Consider the following 22,163-nt stretch of genomic DNA (forward strand, 5'->3'; position numbering starts at 1 on the left):
TTTTTTTTTTTTAAATGTAAAAGCCCTTTGTGATGTAGTTGCTTGTAGGTAAAGTGTTCTAAAGGTAAAGCTTTATTTTATTTTGGTGGAATTTGAAAACAATGGCTTTTCCCGTGTTGTTTACAACACATTTTGCAAAAAAAAAAAAAAAAAAAAAAAATGCATTTAAAAGAAGTCCCTTATCTTATAATATTATAACCTATTGCACAGAATTCATTAGAAGTTGCATAGTTAAAATGATGGAATATGGCCTTAATGCAGTTGAGTTCCCCCTAACCTGCAGCAGATGCTTTATGGTGCTTATTCAGGGGGTGCATGTGGTGTCACCCCACTGCACTGAACCCCCAGTAAATGGTCATTTCACACCTCCAGTGCTCATCTTCACTTGTTAACGCTTCACTCATGAAAATCACAGCCATTTGCTTGTTTTATTGACCTCGGAGCCCCGAGTTCACACACAGGTCTGATTTAAAGTAAGAAAACACCTAGACACAGTAGAGCATAGTGTTTCTCTATTATTAATCACATGATCGTGAGGATTAATCTGATTTCATACACAATGTACGAAGCAAAACTCATGAAACTGACAAACACTGGGTTAAAACTAAGCCAAATTGGGTGAAAATGCTAACACAGCATTGGGTCAAAAAGGGACCGAGCCAATGAAAAGTCAAATCTATTCATGATAAAACTACTAAGAAATGGTTTATCAGTTTATCATTACAGCTGTGGTTAAAAGCAATAGTATATTTATTGACATTTTCTAAGATTGTCTCATTTAATTTACTTTAACTTCAGTAGACTGTAATTTCATATAAATAACCATGAAATAATGAAACAAAATGCTATTCTATACACTAATCATTTATTCTGTGAGAAACCACAAATAACGCCTCTAAAAACAAGTCTGGACAATAACATGCGTTAAAACTGCCTCTAAGAGTTCCACAATTTAAGACTTCCAATGTGCTCAAAAAAAAGGCAAAAACATGTAATTATAAAAACATACTGTGTCCATTTCAAATGATCAAACTCTGAAATACAATTATACAATTAACAGGGTGGTGTAAAACAGTAAAAAAAAAAGAAAAAAAAAGGATTAGTGCTGCTCCCTAGTGGTAAAGGAGAGCGCAACACTATATTTAAGAAGAAGAAGGAAAAAAAACACAGAAAATTGTTTAGTAATATTTTTATTCACAGATTTAAGTTAACAAATTAGTCAGTGAAGACAAAAAAATTAAAAGTATAAATATTCTACAAAAAAAGGTTTCTTTCTAATAAAATGTTTAACAACAGCTGGTTTAAGACAAGTTGTGGCATTCAAGTTACTGTATAAAATCCAACTACAAAATTAATATTTGCACCAATATTTATTGTGGCAAGGTTTAGAATTTGAATTTAATAGTTGTATGTCTATGGTTAAGGATGTTTATACACTGGAAGATATTTTGGGACGCTACGCAATACTTAACATGTCAAAATACACTGCAAAGTAACCTGAGATACACTGACACGAAACTGTCAGCTTAATTACAACCTTCTGTTTACACAGCAAAGTGGAAAAAGTATCTTTTTTTTTTTACAGTTCTATATATAATATTCTATATTAATAACCGGTAACATTATGTGTAACTTTGCCCTGTCCATTATTGACACTTAGAGAGTATCTCCTGACAGCTCTTGTACACTTTCACCAAACAGTTCAGCCTCGGCTTTGAACTCTGCAACACAAAAAAAAGGATAATGTTTTGACAAATGTTTTCGGGGAACATGAAGAAATTAGCAGGACTTTGTGTCCAGTTGTCAAAAGTATGTTTTTATCACATAATGTCACAGCAAGCAGCAATCCTTACCTCAAATAATGGAACAACACTTGACACTACACTTGGTTCTGATGAGTCTTTCAGCAGTACACACAGGTAGTAGATGATCTGATGCTGAAAGCAAACACAGGATTAATAAAAAAAAAAAACAAAAAAAAACAAAAAAAAAACACAAGGTTTTGTAAATGTTTGTTAAACAAAAACAATGGGGTAATAACGAGCACTGACGTACCATGTAAACAGCTTCGTTGATGACAATATCCTTGATCTTGCTCATCTCTATGAAGGTGGTGATTTCACGTCCTGATGCGTAGGTGGAGGACACCTGGATGCCTAAAGAGTCAATGACCAGCAGAGATTCGTGGTCCACTTTCACAAAATGGATGTAGAACATCATACCGACGAGGGTGATGATAATAGCACTGGAGAGAAAGGCAGTGTTCTGTGAAAGAGCAAAAAAGATTAAAAAAAACAACTTAGATTTAAACTTTAATCTACATGACGGTTTTTAAGTACACAAATAAAAACCTTTTAGTAAAATAAATAAATATTTCTACAAATAGAGTTGGCATTACATAAGTGTTTAATCTTTAATCAGCATGACAGTTTTTAAGTACAAAAATATAAACATTCAAGTACAGAAAAACAAAACAACTCTACAATTACAAGGAAAACTGTCAGGTGAATTTTTGTATTTAAAAGATTGTAGTTTGTATTTAAAAGATTTTTTTTGCAATTAAATACATGTTTTGTTGTATGTGTAAACAAAAAAAAATGGTGTATTGGTTTGATCGGTACATGTCTTACTTGCAAAACAAAATCCATTAATTTTTTTTTTAACTGATGTTCCGAGGAAAAACACACCTAATCCACATTATCACTTGTCTACATATCAGAATCCAATACTTTATTTATCCCAGGGGAAAATTACTGAGCGCTACTAAGGCTCAAGAAATATTACAAATGAAAAGAATAAACACTAGAGAAAGAAAGAAAGAAAAAAGAAAAATGTACATAAAGAAGTAAAAGACTGTTAATTAAATAAGGATTAAATACAAGTGCACACATTACAGTAGAGAAAAATACAATAACATAAATAATAATAATACAAACACACATATGTACAAATATAATACAGATATATACCATTAGGGATGTCCCGATCCGATATTGATATCGGTCCGTTATGAGCCAGAAAACAAATATCAATTTTTATCGGACTGCATCTAAAATCTCCGATATATATTATATTATATTTATTCAATTGTAGAATATTGTAGATATTATGTTGAAGGTTAAAATGTATTGTTTGTTGTATATATTTTTCTCATACCTACTGTTGCTGACTATTGTTCTTGGTGTAAGTAACATCACAAGCCTTTTCTAACATTCCACACTACAAAATAAGTAATAAAAGTATGTATGATTTATGCTGATATAGTATTGGATCGATATCGGCCAATAATCAAGGCTACAATATGAGTATCGTATCGGACGTGGAAAAGGTTGTATTGGGACATCCCTATATACCATAATCCTAGCGGTCAGGTTACAGTAATTAATTGTACAGTTAATAACTTTATATTCAATAATCAATAACACACTATAACCTATAACATGAGGCATTATTATAGTATGTTTATATGGAATTAAACGACTGTGAATGTAATTGTTAGCAAATGGCTTATCAATAATAATGATTTTTGCACTAATGATGAATGTTAGATTTACGGTTTAAAAGTTTTATAAAGATGAGAAAAACGCAACTATTCCAATCTATATAAAAAAAAGTACTGATGTGGTAATTAATTATTGATCTCACCTGTGTGAAGAAGAAGACAGCATAGGCTACTAGCCACACTGAGCAGGTGTACACCATCACCTTCCCAATGGAGACTTTGGGAGAGCTGATGTTGAACTCCCTGCAAAAGCTGGAGTGACTATGACAGTCCAGAGTTATGGGTTTACCGCTGATGTCAGTGAAGGTTTCGTCCTCCATCATCAATCAATTAAAAAGGGAGAAATAATAGAAGAGCTAGCATGGAAGGAAAAAGCCTCCGACGGTCAACACTGAGCTAATGCTAGCTATTAGCTTAAGAGCAGGTAGGGTTAGCTTTGAAGATACGGTAAAAAAAAAATAAAAAAAAATAAAAGTACATATAATGACCTATCTTACGTGCACTTGTTCGTTTCAGGGACACAAGCAGCCATATTTATTAAAGAAAAGGGGGGGATCATTAACTTTTGTAAAGCACTGTTTCGTATGCCGAGTCCCCCCGGAAGCAGCAATACGGTATCTGGTTGTGAGGAGCCACAATACGGGAATACGAGAAATCAAGTCATGATCAAAAAAAATAACATTACAAATAATATTATATTTTTAGTTTTTTTTTTCAGACATAGTGACAGACGAGATGTCAAATGAAATGTGTCAGTTCCTAACGCTGACTCCGCCTAAACGCTAATCGGTGTACGCGGACGATATTATCAAACGCACTCAAAAGCAGCTGGAACCAGCAATGCATTATGGGAAGAGAATTGATGTTTTTTTTACATTATATTTCTTGTAGGTGACTTGTTTTAAAGACAGTTTAAAGTCCATAATTTCGACTTTAGCCAAATTTTTAGAGTTTTGTTTTCACCTCCACAACTGATGTCCGTGACTAATCGCGAATAATATCCTTTGGTGTCAAAATACTCCTTTTCCCAGAAGGCATTGCGTTTATTTTGAACTTTAACCTCAGGATAAAAACAAGCCGATCAGCTGATGTAAAAGTAACAACATCTTTCGGGACTCGGTGTAACGCGAATAGCTGACTTTATCAGCCACGTTGACTATATGTGGCACTCGAAGGCCTGGCCTTACATCGTGTATCGCTTATAAACCGAGTCGAAGCAACGCTTTTTAACCAAGTCTTCGTTCGTCAGACTGGTAGGAGCTGCTAGGTCAGTCGATGGAAATGAAGGTTGTTTTGTTTCCTCAGTGTGCTTGCTTTGTGTGTAGCTGCTGTTAGGCAATGACACGGTTTTTTTTTTTTTGTTGTTGTTATTGTTTTTTTTTTTTTTTTTTTTTTAGAGTTTTACAACTAGATTAAAAAATAAAATAAAAATACTGTATGGCAAATGGATGAGTTTTTAAGAGGAAAAGTTGTCAAAATGCTACTACTATAGCTTTTAAAACTAGTACAGTGACGATAGGCTCGAGTCATAACACATATTTTTTCCTTACTAATTCTTATAAAAATAGTTTTAAATCGTTGTCTGAACTTGAATCACTTTGGACTACATTAATAATTAAATTGGAGTACAGTAAACAAGAGCGGGTTTTCCCATATGCCAACTGTAAGTTTATTATTGTACAATAACAGCAACTGGTGAGTGGAAACTCATATTTTTCCGTTTCTTGTCTCGGGATTTCATTAAATTTACGTCTGTAAAGGTGTTTATAGTAATAGTAATAACTTTAATTTGTAAACCACTTTACATTTCGCAATCTCAAATTGCTACAGGAACAGGAGCAGAAACAATATAAATGTTTGACATTTGGTGGGGAAAATTGACATGTAACATTTAGTCAATTTCTCTTTTCTAGTCCTACCTTCCTAATTTTACACTAAAATCTGTATTTCCCAAATATTATCATTAAAACAAAGATTTCTGCCATAATATTTAGTCAATTTATCTTCATTTCAATTCCTACCTTCCTAAATATACACTACCATCTGAATTTCCCCAATTATTATCATATCATCATAAATATCTATATATATATTTATATTAGGCTCCCTGTTGGGATTGACATGAGTGGCAGAGATTCAGCAATAGATAAAGGAATGAATCCAGTTCTAGTATGCCAGGAGAGCTATGCCTGTGGGGGTTCAGATGAGGCCGCCTTTGAGTGTGATGAGTGTGGCAGTTTGCAGTGTTGTCGCTGTGAACTGGAGCTTCATCGCCAGGAGCGAATGAGGAATCACGACCGGGTTCGGATCGCTCCAGGCCACGTTCCCCTCTGTGACTCGTGCAAAAGAGATGGCAGCTGCTCTGTCCGAGTTAGAGCAGTGGTCCGCTGCCAGGGATGTAAGATAAACCTGTGTTTGGACTGCCAGAAACGCACCCACAGTGGAGTAAATAAAAGGAAGCACCCTCTATCGCCTTACCCCCCTGCGATAGCTCCACAGGACAGCAGTGTCAGTGCTGGGGAGACAGAAATGGAAATTCTTAAAGCCAAGCTGGACAAGGTGTGCAGCTTCCTGTTGGTGGATGAAAAAGAGGAAATGCAGGTAAGCTTTGGTCCAACCTTTACCTGCCAACACATTTCTCACATTTTTGCTTGATGACATAAATATTGTGTGGATACATAGGTGAAGAACGAGGAGGAGTTTATCAACCAACTGGGCTGCAGAGCAGATGAGCTTCTGAAGGTGGTGTCCATCTTTGGAAACACGGGCGAGGGCAAATCCCATACGCTCAACCATACCTTCTTTCTTGGAAGAGAAGTCTTCAAGACGTCCCCCACCCAAGAGTCTTGCACTGTAGGCGTGTGGGCAGCTATGGACCCCCTCCACTGGGTTGTAGTCATTGACACGGAGGGACTGCTCGGTGCAGGTAACAAACTATTACCTTTTACTGCATGTTTTACCCTTGGGGTCAGTCTGACCCTTGGGTAATTTGCCTCCAGAAAATGATTTTCCAAAAATTGTTGACCAAGTGTTTGTGTCATGCACTTTGTTTATTTGTTGAATACATAAATAAGCCCTTAGTAATGAAATCTGGACCTGTTTTCTAGCGCCACCATCAGGCCACACTTTTAAATTAATCTTAAAGAGTAACTAAACCCCTGCTTTCTCCTGACCGTCCCCTAGGAGGGAAATTAAAAAAAATGCCTTGATTGTGGGCGGGGCTCCTTGAGCCATTGAGACACACCCAGTCTATACTATAAAATCTTCAATGAACAATCTTATGCAATGCTAATTAGCTACTCATTACTCAATATACCCCTCTATTCACTCTTCTCTCAATCCAGCCTACTCACCACAGATTGTAGAGCTCACAGGTGCTAGTTTTTAGGCCGGGCTACTCGACTCAAAACACCACTCATTTTGTTCTTCCTCTTGTTGTTGTTCTTCTTGCTGTTGTGTACACGAGTTAATATTGCTACTCCTCTGTTATTCATGAACGGATCAGGCTGAAATTTGGTAGGTATAATCTATAGATGTGTACGCATAGACGCTCGGAGATTGAGATTTGATTTGGGGCCCAGGAAGGCCCCAAGGGGCCCCAAAAGAAAAGAAAAATACAAAAGTCGATTTCTCATTTAATTGTGAGTCAAATATTACGAAGGTTGGTGGTACCGAATCATTGGCACTTACCAATATATGAATGGGGCCCATTACCCCGTATGTGTAACAGGGACGCCAGGGGGTCCCCGGCGGCCCCATTTTCCAATGACTACTCCTCCGTTAGTTCTCGTTAGATCGGAATGCAGTTTGGTATGAATACTCTAAGAATGAATATGATGAGATGCTCAAAGCCCCTTTTCTGGTAACTTCTAAATTTATCGGAACATAGTCGTGTGATATATCGTTTCAAAGGTAATTCAACGTAGATTACGATAATGTCTCGCATTATTTGATTTGTTTTACTCGGTGGAACCGAGTCATTTGACTGAGTTCTCGGGAATGTGGTACGTGCTATTTGGCGTGGAGATGTTTCGCGGGTTTTGCCGTAGTTCATCTGAACTTGTTATAAAAAGGGCAGGGCTAACTGTGCTTGTTTGTGATGCAAGATGGTCCCAAAACGTCACATGATCTTGTTCTCAGCCAATATCAAAAATCAATTGTTTATTTTTTTTTATACATAAGCATTCAACACTTTATTGTTCATTTGCATCTTGTTGTTCAGTTTACCTCACATCCTTGTCTCTCTGCATGGTGTGTATTATTATTATTATTATTATTATTATTATTATTATTATTATTATTATTATTATTATTATTATTATTATTACTACCAGTGTTTTCATTTCTATTTTCATTTTTTTTCCTCAATTTTTTTCTTTATATGCCATACTTTGCCTTTCAAATTGCCCTATGGGATGATTAAAGTTTTTTTTTATTCTGATAAAGATCAGTCACTCTGACATTTTACAACTAAATATGCCAAATTGAAATACTTTGACTGAAATGTTGAGTGTTAGACCAGGATCAATCAATAGCGCCACTTCATACACAAATACATTTGGATTAAGCAGAAAAAAGTGGTGAATGAACCCTATTGGTTGTGGTCAAACATTGGGGTCAAATTGACCCCAAGGATAGTAGGAGGTTTACCAGTCACTCACACCCTCCTTTGACCCATCAGGCACTCACCAGGGTCAGCGAACCCGTCTGCTCCTTAAAGTACTCGCCATATCTGACGTAATTATCTACCGAACGCACGCTGACCGTCTCCATGACGACCTCTTCAAGTTTCTTGGAGATGCATCGGATGCCTACATGAAACATTTCACCAAGGAGTTGAAGGCAACGACCACCCGCTGTGGTTTGGATGTTCCATTGTCCACTCTGGGCCCCGCAGTGATCATTTTTCATGAGACCGTCCACACTAAACTGTTGGGCTCAGGTACAGCAAACAATAATATTCTGATTTTTACCTGTAATTTACTGTCGTGTAACCCACGTTTCTCTTCTTGGTGGATGCAGACAAACCCTCTGAGTCAGTAGACCGTCTGCTCCAAGAACGTTTCAGGAAGCTGGATCTCTTTCCGGAAGCATTCAGCTCCATTCAGTATCGTGGGACTCGCACTTACAACCCTCCAACGGATTTTTGTGGCTTGCTGCGAAGCCTGGAACAACAGCTGGATAACAACACCACCCGCTCACCCCGCTCTGCTGGTGTTATTTACAAAGCACTGCAGGTAACGGTGCTACACTACATTTGTCAGTTGTTTACCAAGATTCTCTAACTTGCCTTTTCTCTTCTGAACTTTAATTGTTCAGGCCCTGAGTGATCGCTTCAGTGGGGACATCACAGAGGAGTTTATGGCCAGTAACACCTTCTTTCCTGATGAGTACTTTACCTGTTCCAGCATCTGCCTCAGTTGTGGGTGTGTATCTCTGCTTGCTGTAGCACAAAGACAAAATTAGCCATCAAACAGAAACATTGAAAGCTAGTGGCCACAATGCATTTTTTAATTAGATAAAATCATAGTGTTTGCCTCATAGAGCAATTCATTCAACATTATTTACTCCAAAAAGTAAGGGAAAAACATCGAAATTTCACCTTGAAAGTTTGTTTTTACTTCCATTGTAAACACTCCATTGCACGCATTGCATTATGGGATGTGGAGTTGCAGAAAAGTGTTTTTACGTCACTCTAATGTCACGGGTAATACACAAAATCGAATAGAATCATGTCAAGCCAAACACTGTCCTAGTTTTTTGGCAAAAAACACAAAAAATAACTGTAATAATGAAGTAAAAACACTTCTATGCATCAGTTTACGGGAATCCACATCCCACAATGCATTGCACGAAACTTTTCTGACAATGTCAATAAGAGAGTCTTTACAGTCGAGATCAAAACAAACTTTTGAGCGTCAAGTTTCACCTTTTTCTTTCCTTTTTGGAGCAAATGATTCATTGATTTCTGAGGCAAACGCTATGATTCTATTGATTTAAAAATATCCTGGGTAGCAGCTTTAATGGCCACACATCCCTCCTTTGGGTCCATTACACATGTTCATTTCTGTGCACCTGATTAAAGGTCGGGCTGTAAGAGAAGCATGAATCACCTGAAGGAAGGTCTCGACCACGAGGCCAAGCATCGGTGCCGCTATTCTGCACAGTACGACAATCGCATCTACACCTGCAAGGCAAGAACGAAACACACGCCTTACAGAAAAATTTCCTTTTTTTTTTTACAACAATCTGAGGTTTTTGTGCTGAACCTCGTAGACTTGCTACGAGGGAGGAAAAGAGGTGATCGTGGTTCCTAAAACGACTGCTTCTTCCGACTCGCCCTGGTTTGGCTTGGCCATCTATGCCTGGTCAGGGTGAGTTCAAATCTGATTTATAGTTTAATCAGCGGACTCTCAATAGAGGAAGAGAGGTGAAATTGCGTCGTTCCATAATGTGATGTAATACCATGTAAAGCTGTTTATATCATTTAACTAAGGCATGTCTTATCTGTGGTCTTTTTCTGTAGATATGTTATTGAATGTCCCAACTGTGCGGTGATCTATCGAAGCAGGCAGTACTGGTATGGAAACCAGGATCCTGTGGAAACAGTAGTCAGGACAGAGATCCAGCACATCTGGCCTGGAGTAAGTCTGAAACGGGGTCAGGGTCTATTACATTTTTCAGTTACAATTACATTTTCAATTACCCTTGTTCAATTACAATAACAGTCCAAATACAATTAAATTCCAGTTATTTTTGTCCTCAGAAAGTCAATTAAAATTCCGTCCTCAATTACTAAAGTTTAATTACAATTAATCACAATTATTGAGCCTGAAATAAATAAAAGTTAACCTTACTCTTGTGTTAGCTTTCTGTTAGCCTCTCTTATGATAACGGGTCCTAAATCAGCTGTAAAAAAAAACACTAAAAACCAATATTTATCATTTAATTTTTTTCTTATCTATTGATTATCTTGTTAGGCTTCCTAATCAATGAACATATAGGTTTTAATATTTCTGGTGTGGGTGTTTGAGCCTTTTTGGTGTCAGTATATCCTTTAATTTTTTTTTTTCATTGGTAAAATGATGGAAAGCTTGATATGAAACATATTTTAATAATTAACTACATACTGTATGTGTAGAACTGTAACATGGTTCCCCAGTTTTGCATTAAATTATAATTTATATTTTTTTACAGAATTTTCATGGCAATTCCAATGACAGTCAATTATCTAAACTCAATTACAATTTAATTACGATTACGACAACATATATTTTTAAACCCCAACGAGGGTTGGGGTCAATTATAATTGCATAACTGATAATTAATTGAAATTGTGACGTGAATATAATTGTAAACAGTTGCTGTTGTAATTTAATGGTAACTGAGTTGAGATAATTGATTTCATAATTGTAATTGGCATGGAAATTCATTTTCATTAGTTTTTTCCATACAATTTAATGACATTTTTAGGGTTTACACATACCTAGTTAATAATTATTAGAACCAAGTTTTCCCACTACCTGTCAGTTCTATTCAGGATCATTTTACCATTTAAAAAAATTACATCAAAGGGCGTAAAGACAGAAAAAACATTGAAACTAATATTTTCATGAATAAAAAAGTCTAACAAGGAAACTGAGATTGTGTGAGCAGAAAGCCAATAAAAGAAGAAGGTTAAGTTTTATGGGGTTGTTTATTTCAGGCTCATTAATTGAGATGAATTGTAATTGAACCTCAATAATTGAGAACGGAATTATAATTGACTTTTAGGTGGAAAATAATAATAATTGTAATTGAAAAGAATGCCAGTCACCATAATTGTAATTTAGTTGTAATTGAACATGGATGAATGAAGACGTAATTGTCATTGACCCCAACCCTGGTCCGAACATTGTCCAGCCAAAACTATTACATTAGATTATCGAGTATGAAAAACACAGCTTGTGTTTAGTCAAACTGCTGACTAAGCTTTAAAGAATGAACTACAAAGCATTGAATGTTTATCAGATTGTCTGTGATTGTTCTCTCACGCACACCCTGTTTTCTGCAACAAAAGGTCTTTACTCACTCACTTCTTGTCTTCTTGTAGTCGGACGGGTTTTTGAAGGACAACAACAATGCTGCTCAGCGGTTGCTGGACGGAGTCAAATACATTTCTCAGTCTGTGTCCGAACTCAGCGTTAAGCCTGCCAAAGCTGTCACTTCCTGGCTTACTGACCAGATCGCCCCTGCCTACTGGACACCCAACTCTCTCATCCTGGTATACAGTATAAGATATTACATTTATTTGAAAAAAAGCATAGAAAATGTAAGTAATGTTCTTTTAATAGGGTTTAATGGTAATATGGTATGGTTTCTTTTTTTCAGGAAATTTACTTTGAAGTTTACTTTGATGATCATCAAATTTAATTTGAAAGTAAACATGTCAGGACATCAAAGTTAAGTCTCCTGACAAGTTTCGACTGCCAACACTGTCTTCCTCAGAGGCATCTATTGATCGCTTTCATGTGTTCTTATGAGTTCTTTCTGGGCACATGAAAGCAATCAGTAGATGCCTCTGAGGAAGACTGACAGTTTGCAGTCAAATCATGTCAGAAAATCCAAGTAAATTTCCTGAAAAAAAGTTGCCTGAATAAATGAAACCTTAACATATTATTTCAAAAAAAGAAGACAAAATTAACTTGCTGGAATTATTATGGGGTTTATCGGTGTCAAATTTCCTGTTTTATTCTGGAAGTCATTTTTAAAATGTGCTCTAGAAATGCTATAAATGTGCCGAGGAATTCCAAGCCAACGACACCAAGCACCACTGCCGCTCCTGTGGAGAAGGTTTCTGTGACGCCTGCTCTTCTAAAACGCGGCCGGTTCCGGAGAGGGGCTGGGGCCTCGCTCCTGTGAGAGTCTGCGATGCATGTTTCCAAAACAGAGGAATCCCAACTGGTAACAATCTTCTTTTTTTCTCCCCCTTTTACGGTAGTCAAACAAACCAGTTTTGTTGCTCAGCGTTAAGAAAACAACATGCAAACTCTGCAGAAAGTTTAAAACCTTTGACCAACTTCAGAACCAAACCTCTACATATGTGCCTGGTTTTGTGTGATAGAGGTGCTCGATGCAGCCCTGGAGGAGGAGGGAGGCACCCTCATAGCACGGCGAGTTGGCGAGGCTGTTCAGAACACGTTCGGAGCCGTAGTTGGTGCCATCGACATACCTATTTGTAAGTGTTAATGTGTCCAAATATTAGGGTGACCATACGTCCGGTTTTACCTGGACATGTCCTCTTTTCACGTCTTTTTCTAGACCGTCTGAACGGATTCCATAAATAGACAAATGTCCAGGTTTCCCAGGGACCTTGAAAGCATCTTGGAGAACAAGTTAATTTAAAAGACCGTAACTCCGCTAATATTTGCTCTATGTGAGAAATTTCACCATTTTCTGAAAGCGAAAGAGTCGCTCTTTACAGTAATTTTACTTGTACGTGATGGAATTGTTCAAGATGCGACTTCGTTTTGATGAAATTGTCACAGACTCAGCAGAGAGAAGAGAAAGACTGAAAGAGACCAACTACCTGTGGCTTTAATTTAAAGATGTCAGCAGGAAAACCCTCCTGGATGATAAAACCTCCTTGGAGGTTCCGAGAAACATATTCTATATGAAGTTAAAGTCACAGTTATTTATTAAAGTGTATATTTAATTTTTTTTTTAATGTTCTGTAAGCCTCCAGGGTTTTTTTTGTTTTAGTTTTAGTTTCTAGTAGGATATGTTTCTTGTTGTTTCAATGATAGAGATTTTAAGAAGGTTTATATGACATTTTTCAAGGACAGATTTTTGTAATCATAATAAAGGTGATTGATTTCATGATAGTAGATTTAAAGGATGAAACGTGACTTTTTAGAGGTTTAAATGTACTATTTGGCCGTTTTCGTGTGTGTGTAGGTCTGGTTAAGGATGCAGCTCGCCCAGCATACTGGGTCCCAGACCAGGACATCAGCTCCTGCTGTGAGTGCCAAAGAGAGTTCACCCCACGTCTGTCCATCCACCACTGCCGCGCCTGTGGCCAGGGCGTGTGCGACGACTGCTCCCAGGAGCGTCGCTCTGTCCCATCCCGCGGCTGGGACCACCCAGTAAGGGTCTGTAATGGTTGTAATCACAAACCTGGAGATCTCTAGCAGGACAAAGGTCAGGATGAATAGTTGGAGATTGTGTACAAACTGGAAAGGCTTGATTTTTGTTTCTCTTTTTTTGTGTTTTTTGGCTGATTCTAGCCTGGGACAAAAAAAAAAATTAGTAACTTTACATTTTAAACTGATGTCACATCACTTTAGTTCCATTGATCCAATTTCAATTTTCTATGCTTATGATTTACACTGTGAAGAAACTTCAGTGAAACTTGAATATCAACAAAAACTGAGAGTTAAGGAATCAGAGTAATGTATATAACATTTAAATACAAATGTGTCCTGTTGGATAATCTAAATTGATAAAACCATTTTTGGTTGACAATCCCTCACTGTCTTAGATAATATAGGAGCTGACTGGTTTAATATCGTTGACAAAGCCTTGGATTCATTATAAGTTTGAGATAAAAAGCTCAAAAATGTTTACGTTAATATTTGTTTTACAGCCTTGCTAGAATTTTTTGGCATTGATAATCACGTTAGAATCAGACAACTGATTAATTGTAGCATCAGGATGCATTCCGACTAATTTACTTACTTAAGTTCTTGATCTTTTGTAGCTGTGTGTGTGTGTGTGTGTGTGTGTGTGTGTGTGTGTGTGTGTGTGTGTGTGTGTGTGTGTGTGTGTGTGTGTGTGTGTGTGTGTGTGTGTGTGTGTGTGTGTGTGTGTGTGGTGTGGGATAAAAGAGGAGGAAAACAGCCTTAAGATTGTTATTTACTATAAGGGATTAAATTCTATAGAGAAAATGCAACAATTCATCATTTTCACTAGATTGTTTGCATTAGTAATGTGTGGAAGAGACTTCATGCCATTTTTGAGGCTGGCCCCTCAAATCGATACACCACCCACCCAAAAAAAAGATTAAACAAAACATGTTTGCTGTCTACAGTATGTTCAATATTGACTGCTTTCAAGACTGTATGGAGCGCCTGCTTTGATAAATATAGCAAATGTATTCAGGTTTTTATGACTGATTTCTTTTTATTTTTTGATCATGGATTTTTGACTTCAATCCTTGATGTTTGTACTTCCATTCACTCTGAAAGGTTATTGGAAGTTTTAGATATCACACAGCAGCAATCACTTGTGGTCATGTATGCTGTGATATGTATTAAACAACTGTAAAAGAGCAAAAGTGTGCGTTTTGTATTTCGGATAAACTAGTGCAACAGGTCACCACATTTATTAAAGATTTTAGGAACAGTAGTCTGATGCTGGTGAAAATCTTCATAAATGTTCTTTAATTAGCTTCAAAGGTTGATTGATAGACCCACTAACTACAAAATTTGACAACCAAATGAGTAAAAAAACCCCAGAATTCCTCAGATGAGCCCTTTCATTGACAGGTCTAACTGATTCCAAAGCCCGTCCTTGGCTCTTCTATATCTTGGTAGTCTGTGTTGTATGGAAAGTAGAACAAGTCACTTCTGACTGCCATCAGCAGTCCAGGGAGTCCAGTCCTGCTGCCTCCAAGGTTGGAGGAGAAGACGATGCTTGGGATGGAGTCGTTAGCAGCTGGGTGAGGAGACGGGATTGTTCGGAGTAGGTGTCCATCTTTCAAACTCCATAACCGTGTGTAGCAATCTTGGCCCACTGAGGAATTAGTACAAACATGGTGAGGTTGACTACTTGTGTCGTGGAGATGACAAACATTGACATACGGTTGTTGGATCGTTTCGTACCAGCCAATAGGAGCCCTTCAGGCTCATTGACGTGAATTGGGAGGTGGGCGTACTGGTTGTGGTGGCCCTTGTACTCCTGCACTGGCTTTGTGCCTCGTACGTCCCACAGCTTGATCTGAAAGTTAAATAGATGATGGATTGTTTTAAAATGAATGTAGACTTTCAAGTTAATTAAAAAAAAACAAAAAAAAAAAAAACTGTATAGATATTTTCATCATTATATATCTTGTGACTTCAACATATAACGCAATGGACATCTTGATACATTCCTTTAGTGCACCTGTGTCAAACTCATGGCTGGGGGCCTTTGGAGCACAGGAGAAAGAAAACAAATCATTGTATAAATGAAACTCAAAATTTGCAGGGGCTCACAATTTTCCCAGTGCTTAGATCACATGATTGCAGTCATTTTTAATGTTAAACAATTGAAAAAACTCGATTTTTTTTTTTTTTACATAATCTTTAAATGTTCCACAAACTATTACAAAATATTTCCTTTAATTAAATAAAAATCGGTCTCAAAATCTAGAAAATTTAAAGTGAAGATCCTGTTGGGACTGATATCTATCACTTAATGCTTGGATATCGTCAGTTTCTTACATATTTTGCATTTTATGTATATGTAGAAATACAAACTTGGGCACAATAATATTGAAATGACATGTTTTACCGCACTGTGGCCCACTTGAGATTAAACTGCTCCTTATTTGGCCCCTGAACTAATGAGTTTGACACCCTTGGTTTAGTGGTTTTGCTTTTTTTTTTTCAAGTATTCTTCAAAGGGGGGGGGGCGCAGCAGTTTGGGAACCACTGCATTAGTGAATTATCTGACCTGGCCCAGCATGTCAGCAGCCAGCAGGTAGTTCTCATCCTGGAGGACACGTATGCAGGTGATTGCTGACTCTTGATGGAAGCGCTTTGCCTTCCAGCTTTGATCCCTATGGCTTCGTTGGCGGAGGTCGATACTAAAGATCTCTCCTGATCTGCAACCATTAAACAGGACAGGAGCCTGGGACAAAGAGAGGATAGAGATTTAATGTCTTCTATAAAGACAAAAGTAGTATTGGACTAAAGATGCGTTAATTATGTTTTTATAAAAACTGTCTACGTCTCACCTTCACAGCAAACTGTTGCGCCAAGACATCACTGCCTATGTTGTACGTCTGTGTCCGCCCCGTCTCTGCATCCTTTATAATGACCCTACGGGACAGGCCTGGACACACACATTGTTTTAAGTTGAAACTTCCCATTTCACATCGTTTTAACACATTACAAAGCTGTCTTTATGTGATCCAGGAAACACTGAAACACTGTTTACTACTGGACTAAAAACAGAAGAAAAAAAAACATGTTAAGAAAATCGAAAAATTGTGGAATATACCAGTGCTGAACGTCTTGTCAAACTGAGGATGGAGACACCAAGCGCAGGACCACGCTGATGATATCTTGAAATTGCACAACATTCCAGGCTGATCTGAGGTCAGAGGAGCAGCAAAGTGACAAATCTTATGATAGAATAACAATTAACACAGAAATGATAGATTTATGCGCGTTTCCGGAAGTACTCAATTGTAAAGTATTAAAAAATCAACAACATTTAAGCGTGTTGCTGTTCCAACAGTTTAATGAGTCAGACAAACCTGAGCTGGAGTTGCTGAAAAGGGAGAAGGGAAGCAAACTGACACAGCCTGGCGTCTCAGCCACTCCTACCAGACACAACCTGAGGGTCGGGTCAGTTAAGGGAACAACAAACTGTGATAAAACTACTAGAAAAAACACTGCCGGAAGGTTTAATTACTTTAAATATAGAGACAGGTTAGATTTCCTGTACTAGTAACATCAAGCATGTTTTATTTATTTAAATATTGAATACATCAATATGTCATGACTACGTTATAACCACCTTCTTGCTCTAATTTTCAATTTTAACATTTTTGTAGCGCTTTTCTCCACATTACTTGTGTGCTGGAGGAACTTTTGATATTTCGGGAGCTGTTATTGATCTTATCGTTACACATTGGTGCAGCCAAGCCTGCTCTCAGCGCCATTATTTACACACAGGATGAGCTGAAATCACTGTTGCGTTACTATCAGTTTATGAAGTAGGTAAGACGGCATCGACCGTGACTTCCTGATGACCTGATATTTATTTAGGACTCCTGTCTGCTTCACAAGGACTTAAATCTCTAATATTATACTAGAGTTAATCAGCCCAATTTTCCGATTTGATTTTGCATATGAAATTCTCGATTCGATTACCTGTTATTGTTTCGATTTTTGACTATTGATCTAGAATTTAACACGAGTCAGCTGCTCCATTATTTGACTTCTCTTCTGGGTAACACCTCAGCAATGTCAGCATTGTATAGTGTAAATGAAATATCCAAATTATGTTTCGCCAGGTTTGTATTACAGTTTGAAATTTAAGAATCAATTTATAAATATTAAAATCGCAATTAATCATTTATCAATATATTTTACATCTGTGGTTCGCACTTTTTGTGTACCCCCTCTTCATATATATATAACTTTTTAATTAGTGGAACAGTGGGCTCTCCTAAAAACCCTAAATGTGTCCCAAACAATTTGCAATTTAGTTAAACTACAACTTTTATGTGATTACTTAAATGTTAAGTAAATACGTTCTCCTTTGTAAAATCTAGCTAATTATTGTCTCCTATTGTCAGAAGTGTGATAAAATGGCCTCTACAGCATAAAATAATCCAGTTTCAATAAAATACAAGAAAATCTAGTGTATATTATGAGTGATAGTACTGTTAATTTGTTCAAAAATAGCCTAAAAAGGAACTAGAACATTTCCAGATTGTTTTTAAACTAAGTACCCCCAGCAATGTGCTCCTCAAAGTTCACTACAGACGCATATTGAAGTTGTGAGGATGAAGGATACAATACGTGAGAATCAGGGTAGCTGACAGAAGCCCAGCAGATGGAATTCACCTGTAAAACATACAAATGTAAAGAATCCAGAAGTAAAAAAAAAAAAAAGAGAAGGATGACAATAAAGTGAATAAATTGGACTGAAATACTCCCACCTTTCGGTTGGTGAAGTAAAGGTTGTCGCACATTTCCACAGACAAAGATCCGCGGCTGCTGCTGAAGTTCATGATGCCGTACTTGCAGCCGCCGTGATAGACGTCGTTGACTGTAAACACTCGTTCACATGCAGAGTCTCCCTAGGAAAACAAACAAGGCAGGAAACGGCTACATTTATACCATAACAAAAATATCTGTTGTAGTAGCAGCAAAACCCAGTAGGAAAATACAGTATATACATGTATAGAAATGAATACGTTAAGCAGTTGTGTGTGTTCTCACCACTATGTGTCTAAAGGTGTCTGTGTTTAAGCTGAGGTTTACGTCTGTGGACTGGACCTCCACTTTGTGGCGCCTCATTCCACTGGCTTTTACCTCATGAATGAACCTGGGGACAATCAGCATCCAACGTGTTCACGTGTAAACATCCAACACAAACTATTGACATGCTTTGAGCAACCTGACCCAGTGCCATACAGGCTGGTAATTATTCATATATACTGTATCTATATATACCAGGAGGAATGTAGATCATTGAGCCTGCAAGTCAACTAAATTACAGACAAAAATAAATGAAATAATATAAGAAATATGTTCCTTCTTTTCTCCTCCTCACAATATTTAATGTTAAGAGTGATCTGCATATTATTAAACATTCACAGAAAGAAAAATGACCATCAACGATAGAAAGCTAGACATTTTGTTGGGGTTGTTTCCCTCAAATATGTACCTGAGCTGTTTTTTTAAACATACTATAATCAGAATCAGAAGTCCTTTATTTATCCCAGGGAGAAATTACTTAAGCTCAAGAAATATTACAAATAAAAATAAACGTTAAACAAATATAAAAAGAAAGAGAAGGAAAAACAAATGTACATAATTAAGTCAAAGCTGTTAATTAAATAGGGATTAAGTACACACACATTACAGTAGTAAAAAGTAAAATAAGATGAATAATAATACAAATATAATATAGATATTTACAACAACAATCAAAGCTGTGAGGTTACAGTGATGAATTGTTGTGCCCATGCATGTTGTACACAGAAGCATTATATTACCTGGAATAAGAGCTGAAAGGCAACAAACCAAGATGTCTTTTCTGCAGCAGCAGTGAGGTGTTCAGTCCCTTTCTTGGTGTTTTCTATAACAAAACACAATAGAATTGAACAATAGTGATGCTGAATATGACACACTCGAAAAATTCTCAATATCCACAAATGCAAGGTAATAAAAATGAAATAAAATACGCAAAATCCAAGACATACTTTGCTTGGGTTTTCATCCTTAGCCAGCATCTCGTGTCTTTCTTTCTCTCTTTCTTTAGCCTGGAGCTGCTCTCTGGTCAGTGGGTTGCAGTTGTTGTGTCCAGGCAAAAGGCGGAAGTACCGATTTTTCCTCTGGGTCAAAGTAGAAACCTGGCAGCTCTGACAGTAAAACACAAAAAATGTCTTACTATAATTGTTTCACTTTAACTTAATCACATTATTTTTGAATGGATGCTAATATTTATGTCTAGAACAACATTGAAACAGGCTCTACAAGGCATATGCTTCTTTTTTGTTACAACAGAAGGTGATCATTTCAATTAGGTACAAATAGAAGAAATAATAAAAAAATAAAAGTGAGTCACTAGTACTACAATCAGTATGTAGCATATGTAAACTTAAAACAAAAAAATAAAAAATTAAGCTGTAGCACCCATGAAAGGAACTACGAAATCATAGTCGAAATAAATAACATGAAATAATAGAAAAACAAATAAAAACAAGTATCAATTGTAATTATGTTTAGATATGATACAGTTTATTTTTTTATTACTCAAAAGTTTCCAGTGTATTCCAATAAATTATTCCCATGAAAAAAGTATTTTTTTTTTTTGTATATTCCAAAAAATTCCTGAGCCTAAGCTAACCGGATAATCACTTTTTCTTGCCATATTTTTGCTAAATTACTTCATTTTCGCCACTTCATCAAATTTCATGAACATTTCAATTCACTCCTTTTAATCCTGCATCCAAAAAAAAATTCCTTCGAGCCGGATTTGAACCAGCGACCTAAGGATTTCAGCAAATGCCACTACAGTCCTCCGCTCTACCAACTGAGCTATCGAAGGCCACAACATAGATCATTGAAATGTCCATTATAAGGCTTAGAGTCCCCGTTTACTGACCCGGTACAGAGCTGTGGGCTCCAGAAGATGAAGATTGGGACGAGGAACCAGAGGACGATTCGCTGCCGTATCTTCTCTGAGATCCTCCATGGGAAGCATCTGTTTCATTGGGTCCAAACCTGACCGCATGACCGAAATAGGATCAGGAAAGAGTGATGAACTGAAACCTCGAACCTGTTGGGTGTAGCAGAAGTCGCTGCTTCGTTGAACTGACCCCGGCGGTCGTTGGTTGAACTCTGTCGGTTTCCTCTGGTCGAGCCATGGCGTCGACTCGGACGCTTGTCGCCTGTGTTGTCGTTGTCCTTCATACGCGTTCCACTTCTTCATCGTCTCTGTCCTAGTCTTGAAGTCCTCCTCCGAGCTGTACATATAAGGCTACTTAACTCACGCTAACTTCTGAGCTAACTTAGCATAGTAGTTGGCTTCAGCAACCTCTAGCTAATGTCAGCGACACATTACAACGTTTTTGTTCACTAAACACCATTATTGTGAATAAATAGACAGTAAGTTGAATAGCACAGCTTTGGTAAATGTTCCGTTAAAAAGGGCAAGCACTTAAAATGTAAACAACTACAGTACATTCAGCCTTTAAGCTAAAAAGAATTAAAAAAAAAATGCACAAGCTACGAAGTTGCTCTTCGCCCCGCCCATAGACTTCATTCATTGGTTGCTTAACCACTACCGGCTCTGACGCTCACACATTCATTGGTTAAATTTTTTACAGGATTTAATATGTTTTAACCAAGTGGTTAAGGAAGCGAGCTTGTAATCGGAGGGTCGCCGGTTCGAGTCTCATCTGGCCATCACTGTGCCTAACTGCTCCTCAGCGATGGGTTAAATGCAGTTTTGAATGCCCCCTCCGGGTACAAATAAAGTTTAAAAAAAAAAAAAAAAAAACCCACATCACTAGAAAATAATAAAGCAACTACTGGCATCACAGAATGTCACTTCGAGCCTAGGTACAGGAAACAATTATTCATACAAAAGCAGAGTTTTTTTAAATCACCTTTTTTGTTTTTCAAAAACTTTAGAATATTCATATAATAATTAAACTCGATTAAGATCCCCCCCCCCTCTTTTTTTAGAATCATTTTTTTTCTGTTTTTCGAAGTAGTTTTTTTTTTTTCTTCTGTTTTTCTTGCATTTTTTTTCCCCTGAACTATCGAGATACTTGTAAATCCCTTGAGGACATCCATCCTATGGTGACTTCTTGCTGCACACTTAAACTCTCTACCCCTTTCCAGGTATTTTCAGCAGTGACCACATAGCCAGCTTGCATAATTTTATATCCACGGAACATATCATATCTGTCCAACTGATCCTGGAGAAATGTCACTATATCCACAGATCTGAATGCGCTTTCCTACACAGAGTACAAAGTCCTCAGGTGCTTGCGTAAAGTCGATAGACTAAATGTAATGCCATCAATATGGCTTAAAGATAGAACTGTCTCCCAGTGTCTTAAACCAAGGTGAAAGTACATTTTTATCAAATTAAACGAGCCAACAATGTTTGGCTCTCAGTAAATAAATAAATGCATCTGTTGTTTCAAATGCCCTCTAAGCTCAGAAAA

At 37.2% G+C, this 22,163-nt stretch overlaps 3 protein-coding genes and 1 non-coding gene across 5 annotated transcripts; 1 reads left to right on the forward strand and 3 right to left on the reverse strand.

Annotated features, from left to right (window-relative positions):
• Positions 1-1,174: 1,174 nt before the first annotated feature.
• On the reverse strand, positions 1,175-4,062 carry pigh (phosphatidylinositol glycan anchor biosynthesis, class H). The gene is made up of 4 exons (XM_028439307.1): positions 3,646-4,062; positions 2,056-2,265; positions 1,854-1,937; positions 1,175-1,721 (listed from the first exon to the last, which is right to left on the reverse strand). The coding sequence occupies exons 1-4, from the start codon at positions 3,823-3,825 to the stop codon at positions 1,647-1,649; spliced, it is 549 nt and encodes a 182-aa protein (XP_028295108.1). The 5' UTR covers positions 3,826-4,062; the 3' UTR covers positions 1,175-1,646.
• A 499-nt stretch (positions 4,063-4,561) lies between these two features.
• On the forward strand, positions 4,562-13,807 carry zfyve1 (zinc finger, FYVE domain containing 1). Of its 2 annotated transcripts, XM_028439306.1 has the most exons (13): positions 4,562-4,769; positions 5,740-6,103; positions 6,185-6,428; positions 8,184-8,444; positions 8,525-8,739; positions 8,822-8,928; positions 9,588-9,696; positions 9,779-9,876; positions 10,029-10,146; positions 11,595-11,765; positions 12,265-12,445; positions 12,606-12,719; positions 13,439-13,807. In XM_028439306.1, exons 2-13 carry the CDS (start codon positions 5,786-5,788, stop codon positions 13,669-13,671), a joined length of 2,169 nt encoding a protein of 722 aa, XP_028295107.1. In that variant the 5' UTR covers positions 4,562-4,769; positions 5,740-5,785; the 3' UTR covers positions 13,672-13,807. The 2 variants fall into 2 exon arrangements, with proteins under 2 accessions (XP_028295107.1, XP_028295106.1); XM_028439305.1 differs by having other exon boundaries at positions 4,562-6,103.
• Positions 13,808-14,895: 1,088 nt separating this feature from the next.
• Positions 14,896-21,199, reverse strand: LOC114457470 (DDB1- and CUL4-associated factor 4-like). Its single transcript, XM_028439308.1, is given in 15 exon segments — positions 14,896-15,274; positions 15,364-15,478; positions 16,196-16,372; positions 16,479-16,576; positions 16,745-16,837; positions 17,004-17,083; positions 18,272-18,321; positions 18,417-18,557; positions 18,700-18,805; positions 19,479-19,561; positions 19,686-19,814; positions 19,816-19,844; positions 20,591-20,709; positions 20,801-20,862; positions 20,864-21,199. Coding segments are annotated over 15 exon segments (1,623 nt in total). The 5' UTR covers positions 20,960-21,199; the 3' UTR covers positions 14,896-15,029.
• Positions 20,447-20,533, reverse strand: trnay-gua (transfer RNA tyrosine (anticodon GUA)). The gene is given in 2 exon segments: positions 20,447-20,482; positions 20,497-20,533. It is a non-coding gene; the product is annotated as a tRNA-Tyr (tRNA).
• Positions 21,200-22,163: the final 964 nt, after the last annotated feature.

Source organism: Gouania willdenowi, chromosome 24, assembly GCF_900634775.1.
Source record: "Gouania willdenowi chromosome 24, fGouWil2.1, whole genome shotgun sequence".
NCBI lineage: Eukaryota > Metazoa > Chordata > Actinopteri > Blenniiformes > Gobiesocidae > Gouania > Gouania willdenowi.

Coding starts and splice junctions, on each gene's coding strand:
- pigh (XM_028439307.1), bottom strand. CDS start 3,825: ATGATGGAGGACGAAACCTTCACTGACATCAGCGGTAAACCCATAACT. Junction 2,266..3,645: donor CTGTCTTCTTCTTCACACAG/GTGAGATCAATA, acceptor GCTCTTTCACAG/AACACTGCCTTTCTCTCCAG. Junction 1,722..1,853: donor GTGTTGTTCCATTATTTGAG/GTAAGGATTGCT, acceptor TTTGTGTTGCAG/AGTTCAAAGCCGAGGCTGAA.
- zfyve1 (XM_028439305.1), top strand. CDS start 5,624: ATGAGTGGCAGAGATTCAGCAATAGATAAAGGAATGAATCCAGTTCTA. Junction 8,445..8,524: donor CACTAAACTGTTGGGCTCAG/GTACAGCAAACA, acceptor TGGTGGATGCAG/ACAAACCCTCTGAGTCAGTA. Junction 12,720..13,438: donor TGCCATCGACATACCTATTT/GTAAGTGTTAAT, acceptor GTGTGTGTGTAG/GTCTGGTTAAGGATGCAGCT.